The sequence below is a fragment of the Festucalex cinctus genome, chromosome 13 (assembly GCF_051991245.1).
Source record: "Festucalex cinctus isolate MCC-2025b chromosome 13, RoL_Fcin_1.0, whole genome shotgun sequence".
Classification (NCBI taxonomy): domain Eukaryota; kingdom Metazoa; phylum Chordata; class Actinopteri; order Syngnathiformes; family Syngnathidae; genus Festucalex; species Festucalex cinctus.
In genome coordinates, this window is record NC_135423.1 from 14,267,544 (window position 1) to 14,291,599 (window position 24,056).

The following is a 24,056-nucleotide window of genomic DNA, read 5'->3' on the forward strand; positions in this document are numbered from 1 at the left end:
TTCAGTGATATTGTTGAAAACAAGGTTTGTATTTGATTGTGTGGGTGCACAGTGGAGACAGGGTGTCTATTGCAACTGAAAAGAGATTTCACCTCTATTGTTATGTGACTGGATCAATGTTTGAAGCACAATTCTCCCCCGGATATCAAGTGCTAAGCTGCACTGGCAGGTGTGACTTTTTTTTTTTTTTTTTTCTGGCTGGAGGCCTTATGCTCTTGTGTTGTTTGTCTGTACCATAATGAACAACAACCTCTCGAGTATTTACATTACATTCTTAAAAAGTACTGCAGTGGAATCTCAAATGAAAGAGTCATGAATGATCCCAAAAGCCGTCGCTGAAAGTTGACAAAGTTTGCTCCTGCTGAAACCACGTCTAAGCAATGGCGCAGGTAGTGTAGCTAACACAATTTTGTGAATTTGACTGAGATGCAGGCAGACAGATTCTGAGCTCCGTGGACGTGTGGCTTGAAAAATGGCACATATTGGGCACTTGTTAGAATTACTATCAAACTAAACTCTTTCCGAAAAATCTCTTCAAATTTACTGACATTAATGACCTTCGGTTGAGTACTATTGGTGGTCATATTCAGCCTCCTTCTGTAGTGCCATCATCAGGTCAAATTCCAAGTCAAGTTACTGTAAAAAGAAATGTTGAGTCATGTACCAAGTTCGAAGTTCAGCATCCAATTTGTACATGACAACTTTTGTAATTTAATCTTGGATTTGTTTCACCCTTTCTTAGCCCTTCTTAGCCTTCACTGTGTTTATTGTTTTAGTAATCAACAACCTGAAGACAGCGTAGTTACTGTTAATGTAAGTCTTGTCACCTCTCTCCCCTTCGATGTCGCTGTGGTGTCTGGCTTTTTGTCACTGACGCAAGAGCGTTCAATAATATCCAGACAGTCTAATGACTTTTGATACTTCAAGGTTAGCCACACTCTCCCTCACTTCTAGAACTCCTCTCTCAAAAGTCTCCTGCTCAGATTTATCTTCAGTTTATATAAGCACTTCACCATTCTATGCACTATTGGCGTTTGGAGGTGGATGGTAGAGTGGGGATTTTGGGGGCCCATAATGCACGCCTGAAAGCATTTGACTCGTGTGAACCCCCACAAATTCACCCTCTGGAGTGCAATATCAGGAAGCTGATCAAGCAGTGTGGGGCTATTATTCAGTGCTAATACACTCTGTCTACCCCAGATCAGATAAAGCACAAGGACAGGGTAGCTCTTAGATGAACGGCCCCTTTGCCATCCCTGGGAGAGCCATCCATTCCCAGTGTGCACTGCACCACTTTGCAATCCTCCATTTAACAGACTCTTGAAACAAGGGTGCAAGATACTGCAGACAGTAGGCAAAAGTCATGGTGGTTTTTGATGACTAACACCACTTGGGATCTCCAGTAAATCTACAGTAACTTTAAGCATTAAGACTTAAGCTACAACCAATGTAGTAAACTCTTTCGCTGCACCAAATGTCACCTGTACTTGCTAAAGGAAACAAAAAAATGAAGACAACATGGAGACATTTGGTTACAGGCTTCATCATGAGGTACTTGGTCAGTCATAATTAATGTGGCTTAATTGAGTAATCAAACCTGAGACTTTGCAACTAGAAGTGAAAATTCTAAAATAGTTATAAAAGACAGGATTGGAGAAAGGCACGTTGGGAATGGCGTCATTGTAATCATATAGGTAGTAGATCCAGCTGGGATGCAATCCAGTTTCCAACCTTTGATGAAGAAACAAGATCTTTTTTTTTCTTTTTTTTTCTTTTTTTTCAGAAATAAACAAGAATCCACTAGAGATTGGAGAGAGTGGCAAACAAAGAAAATGAGGTCCCATGTCTGCCGCATAGAACTGTGCACCAAAGCGTCAACAAAGCTCCTTATTTGCATGCCCCTCTTTGGATTATTTAGATAGTTCAGATCGGGATGTGTTGTTCTATGAAAATGATTTTGATTGACCCCATTGCTATCAGACCTTTTCTTTGCAAATAAAGCTGCTTGCTATTGTTTTTGCCAAACAGTCGTTTTGACATATTTGCAATGAAAACAGTTAATAAGAAGCTATAACAATTTTTCACTCGATGCTTTTGGAACATTAAGGATATACCGGATTAAACTGACCCAACACACACATATATATATATATATATATATATATATATATATATATATATATATATATATATATATATATATATATATATATATATATATATATTAGGGGTGTTAAAAAAATCGATTCGGCGATATATCGCGATACTACATCGCGCGATTCTCGAATCGATTCAATAATCGGCAGAATCGATTTTTTTTTTTTTTTTTTTTTTTTAGGATTCACACCTTGAGCATGGAAGAATGTTATATGAACGGCACATTAAGCCTTAATATTTTTATTTTAATGCTGTTCAAATGTGAAACAGATTGCAAACTGTTTGTGTACAGTGGCTCACGGTTATAAGCCTCAAGTTTTAGATAAATATATTCATACAAATCTTACAGTGTACATGTACAAATTTACTGATAGTATTTTCTAAATTTGAATGGAAAAAAATCGCAACAATCGACTTATAAATTCGTATCGGGATTAATCGGTATCGAATCGTGACCATTCGTATCGGGATTAATCGGTATCGAATCGAATCGTGACCTGTGAATCGTGATACGAATCGAATCGTCAGGTACTAGGCAATTCACACCCCTAATATATATATATTTTAACATACTGTATGGGTAATGAAAACGGTTAATAATCAGCTATAAAATGTTTTATTTTGTTGGTTTTTGAATGGTCCCCCGCCTACTGCCCAGAGCCAGCTGAGATAGGCTCCAGCACCCCCCGCGACCCTTGTGAGGAATAGGCGGTCAAGACAATGGATGGTTTTCGAATGTTGACCCAATCGTTTTGTTGCTATGAAACATCTCTTCGACGGACAATTCAAATTAATTACTATGACATTTCCAATGAAAAATTTAAATCTTTATTGTAATGATTTTAGAACATTCAACATAGCATGTGTCAAACTGACACATTTTAAAGTTGAAAAACTACAAAATGTTATTTTTATTATTATTTTTTTGCTATGAAACCTCTCACTTAACATAGTTCACTGTGGCATATTTTCAGGTAAATATTTAATGTATATTGGAATGCTTTTGGAACATTATATCATCATTATATAAATAAAGATGACTTGACAAATAGTATTTCATGATCAAACTTGTTAAAAAATGATTAATCTGAAATTTATTAGCAATGAAAGAGTTTAATAATATTTATTGGAATACACTTTTGTCAATATAGCAAATTGTTAAATTGACCCGGGAAAATTATTGTTGTTCCTGAGAAACCAACCTAACAGGAGGGTAAACTAATCAACATGTGTCCTACTTTTTTTTTTTTTTGCTACATAGCACACTTCACATATAGGTCCAATATATAACCCTGAAAAGAAATTATATTTTGGTTAACCAAAAGAGTACCAATTCATCCCCAGTTTCCCCTCAAAGTTATCAAAGCGTGAACAATACTGAAGATCACTTAACCATTTTGCATTTCACCATGTTAAGAAATACTTCATATTTCAAAAGACAAAAAAAGTTGAAAGCTCCACCGCAAATACACACAGAATGAATTTACTGTTTTCACAATAATTACCAAACTTCCTAGTCAGAGTAATTTACAGCGAGATTGATAACGCTGCTGTCATCACCAATTACACCATCATCTCCATGATCATCCTTATCACTGTCATTATTGTCTCGCATGTAATTATATCATTGCCATCATCTTTATCATCATTGTCATAAAAACTGCTCAAGATGATACTCATTTAGGAATGCAAAGTAAATCATCTCTAGTGATTATCACTGATATAATGGTTCTTAGATGTTTGTTTGTTTTTTTTGTTTTTTTAATCATTCAGTGTTCATTGACGATTTTCACATCCTTGTTTATTAGACACTTTGGAGATCATATAATATATATATATATATATATATATATATATATATATATATATATATATATATATATATATATATATATATATATATATATATATTTATTTATTTTTTTTATTTATTTTTTTTTTTTTTTTGTTAAACCGGAACATGACTGGTTCGATGTGCCCCCAAAAGAAAATCCTCTGAAGTTCAATTAATATTCAGCTCCACTTTAATTAGAGATTGAATGAGGTAATCTTTTTTCTCATATACATTATAGTTTTTCTATCAAGCATGCCCCATTTTAGTCATGGAGAAATAAAGTGTTGCCTCTCAGTACTGGCAGAAATTCATGTGTTGCACTACGGATACAGGACACTAGTGACATTGTTATTGTTTGCATCCAGCAAAATATGATTTGATTGACATTGAATTGGGGTGTGATTATTATGAGGTGAATCTTTACATTCTAGCATTGTAATTTGTCTCTTTAGCCATGTGTGTACAATGCTGCTATAGCTTCAGTCACACTGCAGGGCAAGATGCCCAATTCAGATTGTTTTGTTAACTCTGATCTCGTTGTTACATTACAAACAAATGTGATGTCTAATGTGAATGGAATGTGTCTATGTGTAATGCCTGCAGTGCATTGTGAACATGGACAAAATTGCAGTAACTTAAATTTTAGGTGCAACTGCAATTTTGAGGACCATTTTCCTTTTTCTTGAATGGTGGTCAACCAACAAAATACTAACGTCAGCTTGTAGCTTGCACATAATAACTGCAGTCAATCTTAGCAGGTGGGGGCACTATCAATTCTTTTTCTTCACTATATATATATATATATATATATATATATATATATATATATATATATATATATATATATATATATATATATATATATATATATATATAACACTTTCTGGCTGGCTTGTATAGGAAATGCTCTATTGGCTCCTAGCTGCTAGGGACCTTGTTGTAGCATGGCCAGCATGGCAAAACCTTCCCCTATTCACAAGAAGAAAGAGAAATATTCATTTGAAAAGGAGTGGGGGAAAAAAAGCTTTAATGCCTTTCCCCACTTTTCTTTGCTCCATTCGCCATTTCTCACCATCCTTTCAAATCCTCTTACTAGGTGGGCCAAAGGAGGAAGTATAATAAAGGAAGTCTCCGGCGACACGTATGAGGTTATTGTGGACCATTCCTTCTTCACGGAGCCCGTTTCCTGTGCCGTTACAAACCAACTCGGAAGCAACAACGTTAGCCGTAATGTTGATGTCTACTGTGAGTGTTACCTTGAGAAAGTGTCGTTCTGTTAATGTCTCGTCAAACTAAGCCTGACCATACCGTCCATGATGTTTGTCTCAACAGTTGGGCCGCGCATGGCAGCAGAGCCTCAGTCCTTACAGGTGGACCTTGGATCCGATGCCGTATTCAACTGTGCCTGGACAGGAAATCCCTCTCTTACCATTGTGTGGATGAAGAGGGGTTCTGGAGTGGTTAGTGTGTTTTTTTTCTTCTTGCACAATTAGTTCCAGAATGTGTAAAAAAAAAACAAAAAAAAAACTCTCAATTTCATTCAGTTTTCTCCTTTTATTTTATTTGTTTTTTATCCACATAGAAAATAACAGAATACCACATACTCGTGATTCGGCACCCACAGATTTGCATGTTCTTCTATTTTTTGTTTGTTTTGGGAGGGGTTTCGGGATTTTTATTGATATTTTTTAAACAATCACAAACTCCTCCACGTCGACAAAGTAATCAAGTAAGTGCCACTCACCAGATGGTAGTAAAAACATTATTTTTGGCTTTGACACAATATTTCTGACAGTGTTGTGGCCTGAAAATCAAGTCATTTCAATCATAATGGGAAACAAAAAAAAAAAAAAACTGAAAAAATGGCTCGGTCACACACATTTTGAAACAGGCAGATCACAGAATACAGATTTTCTGTACAAGCTATTCAAGAGTCAATTTTCCATAATATGCCCCCTTGAGGCTGGTCCTACATGTGACTTCATAGTTCATACATGACATTTTCCGGAAATTCTAGTTACATTCAAGTAACACAACCTCAGAGGTATTAGAGATTGTAGGAAATATAACTAGCAAATGCGTAATCTGTATTGTTGCAAATGACATTATCACTGTTTTGTGTAGGAATTGAGGTCATTTGTCAACATTCTTCGGTGACCTGCTTTAAGATGCTATTTAAAGGTTTGATCCCCACATTTCAACTCATTCCACCTCTCTATTTCAACATGGAAGGCCAAAGTGAACCGCTTTATTCCACTGAGCTTAGAAGCCAAATTGGATTTTAATAATTGAGAAGAGGTGCCCTTTATAGTATCCAATAGTCCACATGCTGCAATGCTTTTTTCCCCTTTGTAATTTTCCTTTATTACTATTTCATATTTGGTAGTGTATTGTGTATTGACATAGATTTTTATTTATAAATATATTTTTTCAATTTCTCGCAGGTTCTTAGCAATGAGAACCTTCTAACACTCAAATCGGTGCGGCAGGAGGATGCTGGGAAGTATGTTTGTCGTGCTGTTGTCCCAAGAGTTGGCGCAGGGGAGAAGGAAGTTGCTCTCACTGTAAATGGTAAGCAGTAAGCAGTATTTGGACATATTTAATTTACTAGAAAAAGGGCAGTTCAAAGTTGTTGAATACACATTAAAACGTACACATTCCTCAACTGCAAACGGAATTGCAAATTGTCACTGGAGTCAATTTGGTGCAGGCCAGGTTGACCAAAAAAGTCTGTGGTGAATTGAAAAGAAGCATAAGAAAATGATTCAAAATAAGTGTTCACATCTTCTTCTACCTTCCGTTCCAAAACGTATGTCATATCCTTCTTCTAGTGGATACCTTTAATAGTAAGAGCCCTTTGATCATGCTTTGAAAGCTTTTTATAGTCCATGACCTTTACTGTGAGATGCAAAAAAAAAAAAAAGTGAGTGAACAGTTTGAGTGTGATTCAGGAATTCTGTACACAGTCAAAATCTCCAATTAAATGAGCGTGGTTAGGCAACCGGAAGATATTTCATATTATGTCATTGGTTTGTTTACATTAATAGTTTGCATTTAAGGTTCAAACAAAAATCAACAGTGATGTGTTTTGGAATCAGGATCAGGTGTTGTTGAGCCTTGATTTTATCAGACCGCAACACACTTTTCCCACTTTTAGGTGACCTTATGATTTCTTTAATTGCTTTGGCTTCAAAATGTATCCAGTTTACCAATTGAAGTTTGGGTTCACTGTAGTCAAGTGATAAATGTTGAAGGCATCATTGGAGACAATTCCAATTTCCAAGACAATCCGCATGAGTCACGCGGACGAGGCTTTTTCCGAGGCACTGACTGACTAATGATTATTAGCCTTGCTGGGAGACCTGGCAACCCTCAAACAAATGACTTCATTAGTGCTGCTTGATATTCTGGGAACACTGTGCTGTGGCACTGACTCTTAGGTGTCTCTTATTTGTCAGGTGGTCCATGCAAAGGAAGTCTGGGATCATAATAAAAGTGGGGTGAAATTGTGCTGCTCAAAAAACACGGTTATTTTTTTAGAGCCTTGAAATATGATGTGTACTTAACACTGACAATGTACCATTGTACATTTTGAAAGCTAACAAAAGAGTTTGCCTGTAAGCAACTACGTGCTGATTTGGGGATGAAAATACATCAAGAAGAAAGTGGGGTGTGTGAGGATTTTCCTTTTCAAAACACAGACGTTAGCTTTGCATATCAGAAGGAATGGGCTAACAGAATTCCCCCCGTAGCACCAGATCAAAACCGGGACTTTCTATGAACCGCCATGAATGCGGTTGGAACTGAAGGCAGAGGAGGCGTCAGGCAAAGTCATGACTAATTCCGTTGTTTTCACTTTATTGAAATCTACTAGCGGCCTTGCTTTCTATAGCCTCAATAAGTAAACAGAATACATGATGAGAAGAAGGAGAAAGCAGATGGATTGTTTTAATTAGGATTACAATGGAGCACAACTCCGAGTGTCCTCGGGAACAACACAACAAGCAGCAGATTATTTTTATGTTGTCTTTGCAAAGTGCGCTCGAGCGAGATCTGAATGCCTTGTCTTGTTTTGTTTTTTTCCTAAGCTCTGCTGTGTTTACCTCCGCCTTGCCTGAATTGCTATTTGACATTCAAAAGCCTCCCACGTTATTTTTTTTTTGCCCTCCTGAATAATTGACATTCATTTCCCAATCCACATGAGGCATTTCAAGTCATTTTTAGTTTGCGCTGGAGGTGAATCTGATTGTCCAACGTGTAAAAGCGTCAACACCTTGCTTGAGTAAACTGTGAGAGTGTTGCCATGGTGGATAAGGGCAAGGTCCAGAAGTGTCAAATGTACGGCCCATGGGCCGATCAGGCCCGCAAAGGGGCTTAATCCGGCCCGCGAGATGATTTTGCAAAGTAGAAAACAAAAACAAGTAATGTCAGACCAATTAATCAGCTGGCCAAATTCAAAACATATACATTTGCAATATCACAATCCTCAGATGAATAATGCAGCTTGTACATGGAATTGACATAGGCTCGATGTAATTATTTTACACACAACCTAAATTTACGGTTTGTTGAAAAATAAAAAAAATAAAAACGTAGACCAACATAATCAAGGAGTGTACAACTGACATCACTTACCTACTTCTTGTTATTAATTTATTGATCAAAATTTTATTTACTTGTATAATTACTTACCATGTTTGTTTTGTTCTTGTTTTACTTATCTTTACTGCATGACCGATTTCTGTTCCATGTACAGCACTTTGTATAGCCTAAAGAAATGCTTGTGTTAAAGTGCTTTGTCAATAACGTTGAGTCTTTTTTTGCTCGACACAGTATGAAGGCATTACAATAATAAAGAAATCACACGACATACCATCACAACAGCTCCAAGTTGACAGCTAAGCACACAAAATTGCTTGCAGCATCGATAGGCCAAGCAATGTACCACGAGCACCTGCAACCAATGATGGTCAAGCGGGGCGTTATCATCACAAATGATTTGAGTCAGGTGTGTGTCTTGAACCAGAAACTGACTGACCCCTGGGGCTTGATCGAACCCAAGTTATGAACAACTGTTCTATATCATTTCTCAAGAGGGCTTAGGAAAGAAGCAAACACAACTAATGCAAAAATAGCAGCTCCATTTAGCAGAGCAAACAGTGATGAGAAAAAATAAATTCATCTATTTCCCTTATTTTGATGTGCAAAAATCGTTTGTGTGTCATGAGCAGGGTCATCTATTCACAAAGTCTATGCACATACCGCAGCCATTATACCACTACGGTAACCACAGTCGGGTGTACCGTTCAATTCTCTGCTGCACATTCAAATGTTTCTTTATTGTTTGTTTTCCCTGCAGTGATCCTCCAAGCCCTTTAACGACTTCATTTAAATTGCATGTGTCATTCCGTCTGTCTCGTTCCTCTGTGGCGCTCTGTGTTCCCGACTCCCACAGTGGCAAAGCGCAGAGACACAAGGATTGCTGCTTTTCCCTGGGGAAGACTGTAATTTAATTATAATCAAACAGCTAGCAGGGGAGGCAGTTTGTGTTTAAGTCACTAATGGATACATATTGCTTACTCTTCTCATACACTCACAATGAATTTGCTCCTCAGCACCTCAAAGGAAGTTACATGGTGGAAGGCTGAACACATCCATGTATATGATTGTTTATATGCAACACAACATATACTGGAGTAGACAGTACACTGTTCACTGTGTTGTTTTGTTTGTATGCATTGTGTATGTACAGTATACACAGCTCATTTCCAGCCATCCTAAAGATGACTGAAAATATCTCTACATACTATAGATGTCAGGGTCTCCATAAATAGCACCAGCATATGTCAGCAAGTGTTAATGTGATACTTTTTTTCTCATGACTTCAAGTGAGTTTGGGTAAATAAGTATGCAGAATGACTCAAAGAAGTAACCTAGGGTGAAAAAGCCTGTAATTACAGCGAGGCAACAGGAGGCCTTCAGACCTCCACTACACCCCACAGAGCATCAGGCCAATATAGATCTCTTTTTCCCGCCATTTTTCTTGCTCGACAGACTTTATGCGCCCAGTTAATGAGATTTTCAGCCTTCTTTAAACTTCTTTAATGCCACACATGGAAGAAAATAGCAAGTTAATGAGGGTGAAAAGTGCATTTAGGGCATATGCTTTTCTGACCAGTTGAATAGGAGTGATTGACTGCATGTGGGAGTAGTATGCAGTGCTGCTCCATCAACATTACTTTTGCTGTGAAAATATATGCAATGTAACAGTAACTTGACTATAGAAAATTTATCACACAAAATAAATTCCCAAGTCAACCAATATCTAAAATAAAACAAACACACACATACACTCTACAGACACCTGCAGCACTTACTTTCAATAAATAATAATAAAATCTAATGGAACGTATCCAACTGAATATTTACCAAGTTCCTTAATTTGTCCAGTTTGTCCAAAAGCAAAGTCCAGGATGCCATCCAAATCTAATATGATCCAATAAGATATTAGATTGTATCTAATAACACAAAAAAACATAGAAAGCATATAGTAAGTTCTGCTTCGATCGCCATTAGTTAGTTAGTCAATTTGTTTTATTGTAATTTTTGGAATTTTGGAAATTTATTCTTCTTTTCAACCACCACATGGACCAAGCAGTGCATTCCAGTAAGGAACAGAGGATTTGGGTTTAGTTATCCAACAATTTGATTTGTAGTTAATAAAAACAAACTAATAATAATAATAATAATAACAATAATATTATTATTAAATAAATACATACATAAATAAACTCGGTGTAATGTGCATTGCCAACACCTACTTGACTGTAATGGAACAATCGCCCGGCACATCATTCATTTGAAATCAATTAAGTCAGATGGACCAGTTTAGGGTGCACAACCAGACTAGAGGTAAGAGAACTTGTTGAAAAGGTTTCAATTGTCCATTGGGAATAATAACAAAAAAATAGAAATGGGTTAAGTAGAATAAAACAACAAAAGACTATTTTACGCAACCTAAGCTGATTTTCTCCAGCGCACAAGTCACCCAAACAAAACAGGTAAATAGTGAATATATTAATTACTGTGTTTATATGTAATATAGTTTGTATAACTAGTCATTTCCAGTTAATTACACCCTAAATCTCAATAAATAAAATAATTGTCCTAGATGACCCAATATTCCACAGCTATACTTCCCATGGAAAGTTTCCTTTTGTACCTTCTGCACTCAATTGTTTATGTGTCTAAAGGTTGATCAGCAACAAATGGATCAGAAAAGGAATGGATGCATGTACATCATACTGTAGGTTAACTTTAAACATTTCACCACCCTTAAAAGTACCACACAATTATATAAAGTAAAATATCCATAATTTGTTTATTGTGCTGAAATGCCAATGAACATTCCAGTATTGTAGATACTTGAACATTGCATAAATGCATTCAATTCATACATTCTATACTGTTCAAATGGAATGCAGTTTGAGTTTGAAAGAATACTAAATGAGCATGTAAGAAATGAACTAAATGCACATCTGTCACTTATTAAACATCACTGTTGCTATTTTAGTAGAAAAGAGTAGTTGTCAGCTGACAGCATCCTCTTACAAAGGATTCTCCCATTCCTCCTCTGAAAAGAACGTGGCCACCGGTGACCATGTACCAGACGTTTTTCGTGCTTCTGTACCTGCTTTGTTCCCTCTTATTTCACAAGAACAAAAGACAACTCAAAAAGCAGCGCCCCCCCACTTCTAAGATAATGTTGAGCTTTTGTTCAGAAGGAAATGTAAGCGTTGGCCTTTTGACACCCACGCACAGGTTGTGTAATCAGATTGCAATGTCCACTCCAGTGTTGATGCCTCCTCCAATGAATGACAAATTGCACCCAACACTTTGATGACCTCCCCTGCTGCGAACATTGATGTGCTGTAGTGCCGCCCACCGCCATGATAACAGTGTTTGTTTGGTTTTTTTTTCAACATGGAGACACACTTTTAACCTGAGTCAGGGAGATAAAGCTAATTATGCTCCCCATTTGCAAGACAGATCCATAGAATAGATCTTTTTTTTTTTTTTGCTAAGACCACAAGCCCTTTGCAGCCTGCAAGCTATTGATCATGCTTTATGTTTACATGCTTCACTCTCAGGAAAAACATGCATCTTTCATGTACAAACAATCTATCACATATATGTGACAGGAATTCTGTCATTAGAGGCAAAAAGTGAAAAAAACAAAACAAAACATGACACTCTTACAATACATTTGACTCAAGTCGAGGGCATCATTCATTCTGCAGTCTTCCGGTAGCTTACCAAGGCTCCATCTGGCGAAGTCTCATTAAAATGTTAATTCATTTTAATAAGAGACAGGTAATAAACTGCAATTATGTATTGGTGTAGAGTTGGCGGAGGGTTTGGGCCGAAGTTGGCAAGTGAAGCGAGTTGTTCTCACTAATCAACAAGACTCCTCATGCACCACCCCCTCAAAACACACGTCTCTAACCTGAACCATCACAAGAGACTCACTAAATATTTGATGATGTCCTTGCCTTGTTTTCTATTGGAATAATCTTATGCTTTATTCAGAATGGAGATGGAGATGAAGGTACCTCTTAAGATTCTTTTGATATGTAAAACCAAAATAGTTGGTGAATCATTTTCTTAGGAACTGAATTATGTTGCAGCCAAACCAAACGCAAGATGAACTATTATCATATATGCGAATCCATGCTGGGCGGCATGATTGACATTTTTGAGGCGACGCGAGTGGGGGCATGCACATTCTCTCAAGTTGGTAACTTGAAATGGAATGCTACGTTCAGACCAAAGACGAAATTTTGCTTCGCTTCGCGTTTCTCATGCGCGTTTGATCGCAGGAAATATATGTAGCTGATTCATTTATGCCACACCACAACAGAGAAGATGAGGAGCTCCCACTTACCGTCTGACTGAAACAAATGAATGAACATCACTAGCCAATCAGATGGCGGGTGGTTGTGCTCTGATTTTGACAAATTCCAAATGCTATGCAACTTAGTTCATAGTTCAACAGCTGTAAACTTGTAAATACACTGACCAGATATGACAGCTTTCTCACTCCCCATTCTCCAATCCTGCTCCTTTTTGACTCACAACATAAGATGGCTTGACGGAATGTGCTGTAAACCAATTGGTTTGTATCAAATAAAAATATAGACCTTTTCCAAGACTGAAATGTTAAACTTAAAACAATCATTTGTAAGTGTTGTTCCTTTCTTTTTCTTTTTAATCTGTATTTGAACCAGTATTATTGCAAGGTTTCTCTACCTGAAAATGTATGTTACTGTTTATAATTTATGAGTTATGCTAACTGAAACACAATTTGAGCAAAACAAAGCGAAAGAATAAAAGGAAAATAAAATACAGATGACCAAATCCATGTGTTATAAGCATCTGCGTTGGATATTAAATGTTTTCTTCAACCCATTCAGCATTTCACACAAATCGGTTTCATTTTTGCATATTGCTGCAGCATACAAAGTAAACACGCTGATCAAACACTAATACAAGTACAAACATTCACAGAACTAATCACAAGAAAACAAACTAGGCGGGAGGAATTGAGTCAAGTGTGACATTTTCATGACTGTGTTCACCTGGTGTGAACAGCCTCCATAACAAATGTCAGGCTGCCATTCAGTTACTTGGACTGAACAGCTCCAGTCAGGCAACATCTCGAAAACTTTGAGATCAATTTGTATATGATTTCAAAGACAGCCATTAAAAGAAACCTGAACACTACTAAGGTAACATTCAGGATGGCAACATATTGGCTATATGTTAAATTAAACCACATTGTCATGTCATGTTACATTATTTCCTCACATTTTGGTTCATAGGTGAAATACAAGGCAAAATACATTGGTTTGTATATCATCCCCCAAAATGAAGTACAGGAAGTACAGCACCATTGCTGCCCGGTATCCTTTTTCTTGGTGAAAGAAATCGAACAAGCCATAAAAAAGATCCAGAATGAGGTCTCATGCCCTTCATTCAGTCCTTGTGTGTCCTTGGGTAGACAATACAAAGGGAGGAGGCACTGCAATACATCTTTTCCATGGAGTCCTAAATTACGGAACACCTCATCAATCACAATCACAAAAGAACTTGGTAGCAAAATGTATGAAAAGTTAAGCAGCATTCTAACTGGCTGTTGTGTTAAGGGTGGGGTTTATACTTGCTTATGCTATGCTTTGCTTTTTGAAAACGACCAAACTAGCATGTCTGATTAGCATAAAAAAACATCTGATGTTTTATAATAAACACATTTTTTGCATTTTTATCTTTCCACAGGGCCACCCACCATTTCCAGCACTCAGACACAACAAGCCTTGCATGGAGAGAAAGGACAAATCAAATGTTTTATTCGAAGTACTCCACCTCCAGACCGCATTGTAAGTACATTTCTTTTTAATACAAGCCTCGTGTCTAGTGCTCTAGCATAACCATTTGTTACATTTGGAGGTAAACTGTTAAATAACATTATAGTGTTATGATAACCATATGTCACAAATATGAAAGGGTTGAAACTGCTCTGTCTAGTTTGATTTACTTGCATGCTTTGCTAGCGAGGATCCTATCAAGATTTATGGCTCTAATATAAAACAGGCTGCTCTCAAAGCTGTAATTATTAATGTGTTGGGCATACCTTTGTGTGTCCATGTGGATATATCAGGCAAAAGACAATCAGCTAATTGGGGAGGGGTTGGATATTAAATGAAACAAGTGGTGGAGTGGTTGGGTCATTTGCTCAGATTTGTGTTTGATAAAAGTTTTGGCTACTAGTAGTTGAAGGAAACAAGTTGACATGGTTGAATGTGTTTTATCCATTTATTAAAGAACCCTGGAACTCCTGGTCACCCCAGGTGTCCCCAATCACCCAATCAGCAGTAGAAACATCTAGGTCAAGACATGGCACCTCATAGTGGCTCTTAGGGGCCACAGCAATCACCAGCATGAGGTGATTGGAGTGTCTGGTGAACATGTTAGGCAAAGCAAATGACAAACCCCAGACTTTGTATTCGCGGCCAGTGTGATGGACCTACTGTACCAAGTGACATTCATTTCCACAGGGCCACACTTATTTTATTAACGAGACTGAAAGCTGATTCGGCATACAGTCCTTTTACTGTTGCTTCAATAGCTTTCACATGTCATTATCTTCAGTCATTACTCTTTCCATATGTCCTTATGCACTTGCATCACAGGGTTTGAACAATGTCCCACTTTATCTCACATGTTATCCATTCACAGGCCTGGTCCTGGAAAGAGACTGTTTTGGAGTCTGGGACGTCCGGTCGCTACACCGTGGAGACGGTCACCACGGAGGAAGGAGTCATCTCCACACTGACCATGAGTAATATTGTGCCAGCTGACTTCCAGACCATTTACAACTGCACTGCATGGAACAGCTTTGGCTCGGATACTGAGATCATACGCCTTAAGGAACAAGGTGGGAGCCAAGGTCCGACAGGTTCCATCTTCCTCTTCTCCAATTCATGTGGATGTGACGTCAAATAGTAGAGGCAGAATTTGTGTGGTGTCTTGTATGTGTTGTTGTCAGGACCAATGCGTTACTGTGGTACGTGACGTCGTCATGTTGACTATTTAAGGGTGTTGTTTCACACTTGGCTTGTTTGGTTAGGTTAAAACAAATCTGGCACTCCAGTTGCTTCGATAACTCATCGTTGTTCCGATGAGTTCAACTGAAATATGCAGAGGTGGGCATTCATTCAATATTGACAGAAGGTCCGCCAATCCCACAAAGACGGACACCCATTTTGTTGACAATTAACAAATGACAGGAAACTTCGAAAAACTGACGGAGCCGCAAGTTGGTTTTCATTAGTCAATGGAAGCATTAATAACCCAGCTCAGTCCAGACGGACCTTCTCAAACTGTGAGTGACGGGCGCCAGTTTCGCGGATGAATGACATAAACACTGATGGGCGCCCACTTCGCTGACATACTGCAGACTACTTCCACTTCTTTCATGTGACTGCAGCTGAGATACTCTTTGTCTCCTGCAGTAAACAAGTAAACATACACTTAACAGGTATGCTAACTTCCTCACACACCCTTCTGCAAATCCTTCTCTCTTCTACATCTGTCCCAATATTATAATAATAATATTGCAATATTCCCAGCATTACGTGTGAACATGTGGCGACATTAGTGAGGAAAAGAATAGTAACATCACAAACAATGTCAAGCGGAAAATAGTCGTGACAAAATAACGTTGACGGACTGACAATTTGCGGACTGCGCCTATGAAGCGGCTGTAGAAATGACGGAAGCCTCGTTAAAATAACGACTGACTGACGGATTGACAATTACAATTTGCTTTGGCTTGAAATATTGACAGATTGACAATGACGGAAGGGAGTCCCAACTGTTGATGATTAAAATTCCCTGACGTGCACACCTCTGGAAACGTGAATACTATAGTGATGGACTGGTGTTACAATGTAACTGCTCAATTCAGCATAGCTGTCTGAACCCCCTAAATTATAACTGCTTTAAAAATGAATTATAAAAGCTCTTAGTCTCAGCTGAGCACCTCAAATGCGTCGCAAACTCAATGTGTGTAACCAATCGGGTTGCAACCATATCTGTCAGATTTTTACTGGGCAACATTTGGTCTGTAATATTTCGTTGTGCAAGCTTAGTAAACCAGGACCAAATGGGTGCATAATTTATCTGGGCTAAAGCTTGACAGGTTTGGGTCTGTCGAAATGAAATGTAGCATAATTTCTCTCATCAAGTGTGAGCGGTATCATTCGAGCGCCGGTGCAGACTTCTCATGATTTTGAAATACTAATTAATTCATTCATTTTGGAAGTGCTTCATGACATCACAGCTGGTTTGGACCCCTCATTTTAATTGCATTAAAGCTGAGTGCTGTAGTAAGCTTAGCAAAACTACCGGAGCAATGTGTATTTAAGGGTCTTAGGTGTTTTGCTCAAGGGCACCTGTGCTGTTAAGAGTTTAAGCTCATCAAGGGAACCAGACGTGAAAGTCTGTTGGTCACAGGCCACATTTTTAACCACTCTTCTACAGATGTTGCGGTAATCAGGGGTGGGTTTGTGTTAAGCTAGCCCCATATAACATCCTAAATAGAGACATTAAATTCTTTCTTTCTTTGTTAAGAGACCCTTTTAAAAATTAATACCTCTATCTTTTGACCTTTTCCTCCCTACCACCGGGAAGGTTGTTTAGTCTTCCCACTTATCGCAAATGATAAATTATATGCTGCTTATGTGCAAGTGACATTGACCAATGGAGACATTAAGAAGCCTTTAATGGTGTAGGAAGAGCACTTGGTTGTTTGGCTTCAGTTTAAAATTGCAGGGAGGTCATAAATGTGGGAAACTCCGGCCCTCATTAAAGTGTTTGATGAGGACCTTTAATGTTGGAGATGTTTGCCCGCAGGTTTGTGATCTTGCTCATCCTCCAGTGTGCTACCCGGCAGTGCAGAGACACATAAGGACCACTGTAGTTAAACCAACACACACTGGCACACAGGCACCTCAAATAATTATGATGATGGGAAATTTCCAGGGTATGTCCTTCATATCTAAGTAAGAATCGTATTCATCTTGAGACCGTTAACACGAGAGCTCCCGGAGACGTCATTTTGACAGCTCTCAAACTTGGATTTGTTGTTACTCTGTTTACATAGATAAAATCAAAGAATGCCAATCTAACCTGGTCATCATCCGCACCTGAGAATCAAGGCCAGCTGTCAAATTTCAACACGATGACACCAGGACCCAAGATATACAATATCAAATCTTGTTATGAGCTGCTCGTGACTTTGTCAGTAACCACCAGCCCTAAAGAACCAGGATTAGGAAAGCCTTCGCTATATGCGACATGCATGCTCACTTGTTATTAGAAGTATTTTCTTGTTTTAAATTACATTATTGGTTAACTTCATTTCACACAGTGCCAATTAATTTAACCTTTTTAAATACTTTTATTATTTGAATGCTATTATCTTATTTTTTAATTGTCAGACCGTTAAGTATACTAAAAATTTAACTTAAAAAGTTGTTTGCACAGTTAATGAAAGTTTTCTAAGGGATTTTTCTTTTAAATTGATTTTTGGCACATTTAACTGTAAAGTAGGGATGGGTGAGTACCGATACCAGGTATCGGTATCGGGCCGATACCAGCCTTTTTTCAAGTACTCGAGTACTCGTGACGCAGACGGGTACAAGCGACCGATGGCAGAGGGGGAAGACGTTAAGTGAGTCCTCCTTGCCTGTAACTGGCGCTAGCTTGCAGCAGTTTTTCACCAAAACTTCACCGGTTTGGAAATACTTCAAAATTGTGAATCTTAAACTAAAAGAGCATTTTTGTGTTTTATTTTGAGCGTTAAGACTATTGAAGACTGACTGTGCTGTTTTTTGTTTTCTTTTTTTGTTGTTTTTTTTTGTCAAAATTAAAGGAAATATATTTGTTTAAAAATATCTTTTAGTGTTTTTTTTTATTTGTTAAAATGTACTACTGGGCAGTTGGTATCGGTATCGGTGAGTACTGAGGGTCTGAGTATCGGTATTGGTATCGGTCTGAAAAAAAGTGGTATCGAACATCCCTACTGTAAAGCGTATGATTTTGCAATGGGGGATATTTTATACAGCTCCACTGTCTTGTCTAAATGTAGTTCCACAAGGTTTTCTTGCAATGCTTTATGAAGTGTGCTAAAATATTGAAATATTTATGGTGTCTTTCTGTAGATACATTCTTGTCTGTTTGTTGTTCTTTATAGAATCACTTCCCGTGGCGGTGATCATCGGCATTTCCGTGGGAGCTTTTGTGGCCTTCATCGTTCTCATGGGCACCATCGGAGCCTTCTGTTGCACCCGCTCCCAGAGAAGTAAGTCTGCTCATCATCATCACACCCACGGAAACATGCATGCTAGAGTATCATTCAGCGCTCATCACACTTAACATGTCCATCTATCGTAACGGATCTTGTTTTTCATTAAATCAAACAAAAGCTGCTTTGGAATGAAGATAAATGACGGGAGAAAAACAGTCACACTCCACAGAAGATGAGATCCCTTCTTCAGATGGACATCTTTTTTGTGCTGCAAAGATTATGAGCCAGATTGCGCTAAGGACTCATTTCACGCAAACTCAGTCTGGCTGCATCACATTCGAGGCTATTTGCATCACGCGCTATGTTCACTGCCACCCACCCATGTACCAAGTGACTCAGGTTTGAGACAGTCAGCAACTGTCTCTTTCCAAGAAGCGAACAAACTGTGCTACTGGTCCCTTCAGCATGTCTATTGTCTGTATACTACAGAGGAAGCGCACCTGGTTATGCCCTCACTGCCCGTCTCCATCTGTGCTCACCAGAGAGAACTTGCAAGCAAAATTAAAACAGAAAGTAAGAATTTATCTGACAGTAACATCAGCATTGTCCCTAACACAATGAGCCGCCATGGAAGGTTGTGTGAGATTGCATATGTATGCAGGACGAGATAATCTTGTGTTTGGCAGGAAACAAATGATTAATAATTGTGTGTTGTACATTTTTTTGTTGGGGGATGGGCTATCACAGACCCAGGGATCTCGCTAAAATCTGTCATATTGCAAACCGCACTAGGGGAAATTAGAATGTCAACAAATACAAAATGGTGTTTATGCAAGCTTATTGAGATAAATGTGCCATCTGTTTCTGACAGATCTGAAAGGAGTTGTGTCTGCAAAAAATGACATCCGGGTGGAAATCGTGCACAAGGACCATAACGCCGCAAGAGAAAACGAAGAGCACGCCTCCATGAAACAACTGATGGTGAGTGTGAGTGTCACAACGTACTACTTTTTTTCTTTCTTGATTTCTTTGTCCTACATAGAATCTAGGAAAATTGAGGTTTTATAGCTATGCATGCTGTTTCCAAGCTGACATTAGCATAATGAATACACTATTATAGGCAAAACTGTGGAAGCCATTATTTTATGAGTAAGGACATAACAAAAAGACATGTAGTCAAGGCTCACAGGCTAAATTTATCGATATGATTTTGCAGGCAGTACTGTTTCCGGTGTTTATTCTGACTGGCTAATCCTATAGTGGGTGTACTTGTAAAGCGGAATGCCTGCAAGATACAGAAAGACCCTTTTGGAGCCATACCAGGATTAAGGTTTTTGTGCATGTTGCTCTAGGGTATAGGGGTATTTGTAGGAAAAAGGTTTTGGGCTCCGCGTCTTCCTTTGCACAAAAATGAGCCAAGCCAACTTACAAAATCGCACTTTGTCAAGGGAAGACATTTCCAAGTATGCATTATTAATGTTACCTGCCAGCACCAAGTGAAGGTGTTGACTAATGCTAAAAATTTGATCCTTCCATCGGTAATGTTCTTTTGTACTTTGAATGGGAGTTTTTCCACAGGCACTCACTCAGACTGCTTGATTTTCATGCAGGTGGAACGTGGGGAGTTCCAGCAGGAGTCTGCTCTGAAGCAGCTGGAGGTTTTGCAAGAGGAAGAGAAAGAGTATCAGCACATTAAGGTACAACTCTTGATCAATGACAGCATGAAGGCACTAAAGCGGCAGTGGGGAGAGGAATGCCGTTGGGCCACAAAATCGAGTTCAACAAAAAGACGAAATGTTTTAATGTCTCACCTATTTCGCATGTGATTTTTTTTTCCTTTTTTCAATTATAGCCCCTGAGGCAGTAAGTGTCCTGTAGGTCTAGTTTTAATAATCAGATTGGGGTTCAATATATGTGTGCCTGACTAGCCGTTAATATGACAGAGATAAGATATAGTGTATAGATCTGGTTGGTCTAATCCCAAAGCATAGTGGTTTGAGAGAGGCTGTATTAATTAATCTGATGTTCCTCGTTAAGTAGCCTTCTTCTTCTTTTATTTTATTTATTTTCCTGATGCTATTGCTGGACAACTAAAATGATTAAAAAAGTATCTATCTATCTATCTATCTATCTATCTATCTATCTATCTATCTATCTATCTATCTATCTATCTATCTATCTATCTATCTATCTATCTATCTATCTTCAGTTTTAAAATTACATTTCATATCTCACTCAATATCAGATAAAAAAAAAATCTTATAATTATTATTATTATTTAAAAAAAAATGCTTGAGGGGCATTCTTATTTATTATCAGATTGATAAAAAGCAGTCACTATATTGCCACGTGAGGTGCGGCTTTAGGACCCAAATGCAAGACACGGGAGTTTGGAAACAGAAAGCAGGCTGGATACAGAAGAACAGTTTGCACAGAAGAAAGCTTACGTGGAAGAGTCGGGATAGGAAACCTCGACGTACTGAGAAACTCGGCTAAAGAACCTCAACGTACTGACAAAAGTGTCCATCAGTAACTCTTGCTTGCGGAAAGCACAATTTTACGTGACAGAATAAAAAACATCCAACCATCCGTTATCTACTGCTTATACGGGGGTTGTGTCAGCTTTAGTAGGGAAGCCCAGACTTCCCTCTCCCTAACCACTTTGGCCAGCTCCTCCGGCAGGATCCCAAGGCGTTCCCAGGCCAACCGAGAGACATAGTCTCTCCAGCATGTCCCAGATAACCGCCCTATCCCTAAGGTAGAGCTCGGTCCGACGAAATGAGAGTTAAAAACACATCCTTATCGTAAGGGACATAATACAAGAGCATAACAACACAATGACCCCATGCACAACCCAAATCACAATCATAACAACTATAGTAAGAGATTACTTCGTACATTCAGATCATGGTAGCCCTGGATTATTCCCATTAAACTGGAATTTTCAAACTGTTTGCAAACAAATGTAAACTGTGTAAACATTGTTGCTGTGTTTTCACAATCCATACAATAAACTGAAATCATACCCCAAAAAAAAGTCGAAATCAGGTTGGAAATGAGACTTTGATTGTGTGCCAATGTAGAAACAAAGCATGAGTCACAGCCACACAGCTTGAGCCGACTGTTGGCAGGTAACAACAGGCAAGAAATGCTAAATCTAGAAACTAGATAGCTGAATGTAACTTCGAATTCTCTGGTTTGATCTGCTGCAGTCTTGCCACTGTGTGCACACGTCCTTTTGATGTCAGTATGCTCCTGCACATATGGAGGAAGTTGTAAGACTAACGTGCGGTCAGATTCAACCAAGTCTCTCTTCACTCAGTGCATCACAGTGAATGTCTGTTGTTGTTTTGTAACCGTTCATCCAATTTACATGCCGATGAGCAGACATGAATGAATGAGTCCGTGCTGAAGGAGGCACCTGGCGTTCGGTTTTCCTTAAGTGCACGACTCCTGCATAAGGGATTTGGCAGACTGCAGGTTTTTTTTTTTTTTTGTGGCTTATCTGCTTCCTCAGTAAGTTATACTGCTTCATGGCCCATTTTACAGCTTTACACTTTGTTATATTTTCCCCAGTCAAATTTGTGGTTTTGTGGCGGTAATGCCTTGCCGTTCCAGTTATCCACTGCTGTCAAAAGAATTTTTGAACATTTTATTTTACCAAATAAGCAAAATCACTTCACTTTATTCAAACTTTTGTATTCACTTTAAATGTCAATGACACATAGTGAAATTTAAATTGCTGGATCAAAGGATTTATAACATTAAAAACGTGAAAACGTGTTTTTCCCACTAATCTCATGTGCAGTGAAAAAGTCTTTCAAACCTGGAATGCGTCTCTTCTGATTTAACACATAATAATTCTGTTAGTGTGGGTTCTCTGTGGTTATTCTGGCTTCCTCCCACATGGAAGACTCTAAATTAATTGCCTGTAGGTGGGAATGTGAATGGTTGTCAGCCCTGTGATTGGCAGGTAATCAGTCGACCAGGCCCCTGTTGCTGTAAGCCAACTGGGATCTGTTCCAGCTTCCCTGTGATCCTGAACAGGATACGCAGTACAGAAAATGGATGAATGTTTACCTCCCCTTTAAGTGCTTCTCATCTAAATGCAACCGTAAATCAAGTTGGGCAGATTCATTCAGTAGGCGTTTATTCTTGAAGATAAATTCCCTCGTAACAATTCCCGAAGATGATGTGACCAGTCTGTTGCTGCGAGCAAGTGGCACAGAAGAACAACATTTAATTGTCTCCTAAAGGCTACATCCCAGCGGGAATGTCAGTTTAGTCACTGCAACATCCCAGCGGTTATCAGTGGAGCCATTGCAGGTTTTGCAGACTCACATGTGTTTTGGTCAAACGAGCACTGGCAGAGACTCCCTGGTGTGTTTTTGCCATGTTTACCTGCTTACCTGTTTTTTCCCTCTGGGGTTATTTATTTTTTTATTTTTTTATTCACCACACCGTGTGAAGGCCAAGGAGGTCCTGAATGAGAAATAAAGGCCAGACGCAAACAATCACCCTGTCCGGCGTCCAATACTGACAAGCATAACAAGTATCCTCTCGTGCTGGCTTTCTCTCATTTCCCCCATTATGAGCGCTCTTCTTTTGGGATTTGCCTCTCACTATGCTTGACATTCACATCCACTCCCATGAGGATAACACACATGAACACCCGAGCCCGAACTGGACCCTCAGTGGCAGCGCGGTGCCTTCAGCCGAGCGCGCAAACGATGGCAGCGCTCTAGGCGCAAAAGCCATTTTGGTGCTGAGCCCGCATGATCGTACAAACACCGCAATGTGTTTAGCTCCAATTAAAGCTGGTGTGTGATTGAACTTTGCAGTGACACATTGGATACCAAACTATGAATCATCAAGGCCCGCTTAATTAGCGAGAAGCATGATTTTAAGGTTAGAATGGGGCTGACTAAATCCGAACACAGTTTGTCATAATTTGCCGTGATTCACATTGCAGCGTGTCCTAATTTATTTGCCCTCTTGAATGGTAATTACAGAGCTTGACCGTGGCTTCTGATGAGCTTTGAGGAAACAACAATTAAGCACGCACAATATGGAAATTATGTACCTTTACTCATGGATAATCCAGGTCCAGGAAGTAAAAATCCTGTCACAGTTTGGCTTGAGCTACTGGTGCTTCTCCTCAAAACGACATAGGTGCTGAAACTGCAAACTCTGGCA

The 24,056-nt window shown here is 38.7% G+C and overlaps 2 protein-coding genes across 10 annotated transcripts in view; one reads left to right on the forward strand and one right to left on the reverse strand.

Annotated features, from left to right (window-relative positions):
• kirrel3b (kirre like nephrin family adhesion molecule 3b) overlaps positions 1–24,056 on the forward strand; it is a 181,643-nt gene that overhangs the window by 151,015 nt on the left and 6,572 nt on the right. For 2 of the 9 annotated variants that reach the window (XM_077540829.1, XM_077540833.1), the window contains exons 8-16: positions 5,088–5,236; positions 5,324–5,451; positions 6,436–6,562; positions 14,327–14,427; positions 15,287–15,497; positions 18,807–18,914; positions 19,350–19,433; positions 19,732–19,847; positions 20,471–20,557. In XM_077540829.1, the coding sequence (XP_077396955.1) occupies positions 5,088–5,236; positions 5,324–5,451; positions 6,436–6,562; positions 14,327–14,427; positions 15,287–15,497; positions 18,807–18,914; positions 19,350–19,433; positions 19,732–19,847; positions 20,471–20,557 (1,111 nt within the window). The remainder of the gene's footprint in view (positions 1–5,087; positions 5,237–5,323; positions 5,452–6,435; positions 6,563–14,326; positions 14,428–15,286; positions 15,498–18,806; positions 18,915–19,349; positions 19,434–19,731; positions 19,848–20,470; positions 20,558–24,056) is intronic. The other 7 variants (XM_077540830.1, XM_077540831.1, XM_077540832.1 and 4 more) reach the window with 7 other exon arrangements.
• Positions 1–24,056, reverse strand: part of LOC144033067 (C5a anaphylatoxin chemotactic receptor 1-like) — a 463,289-nt gene that overhangs the window by 29,191 nt on the left and 410,042 nt on the right. The window lies entirely within an intron of this gene.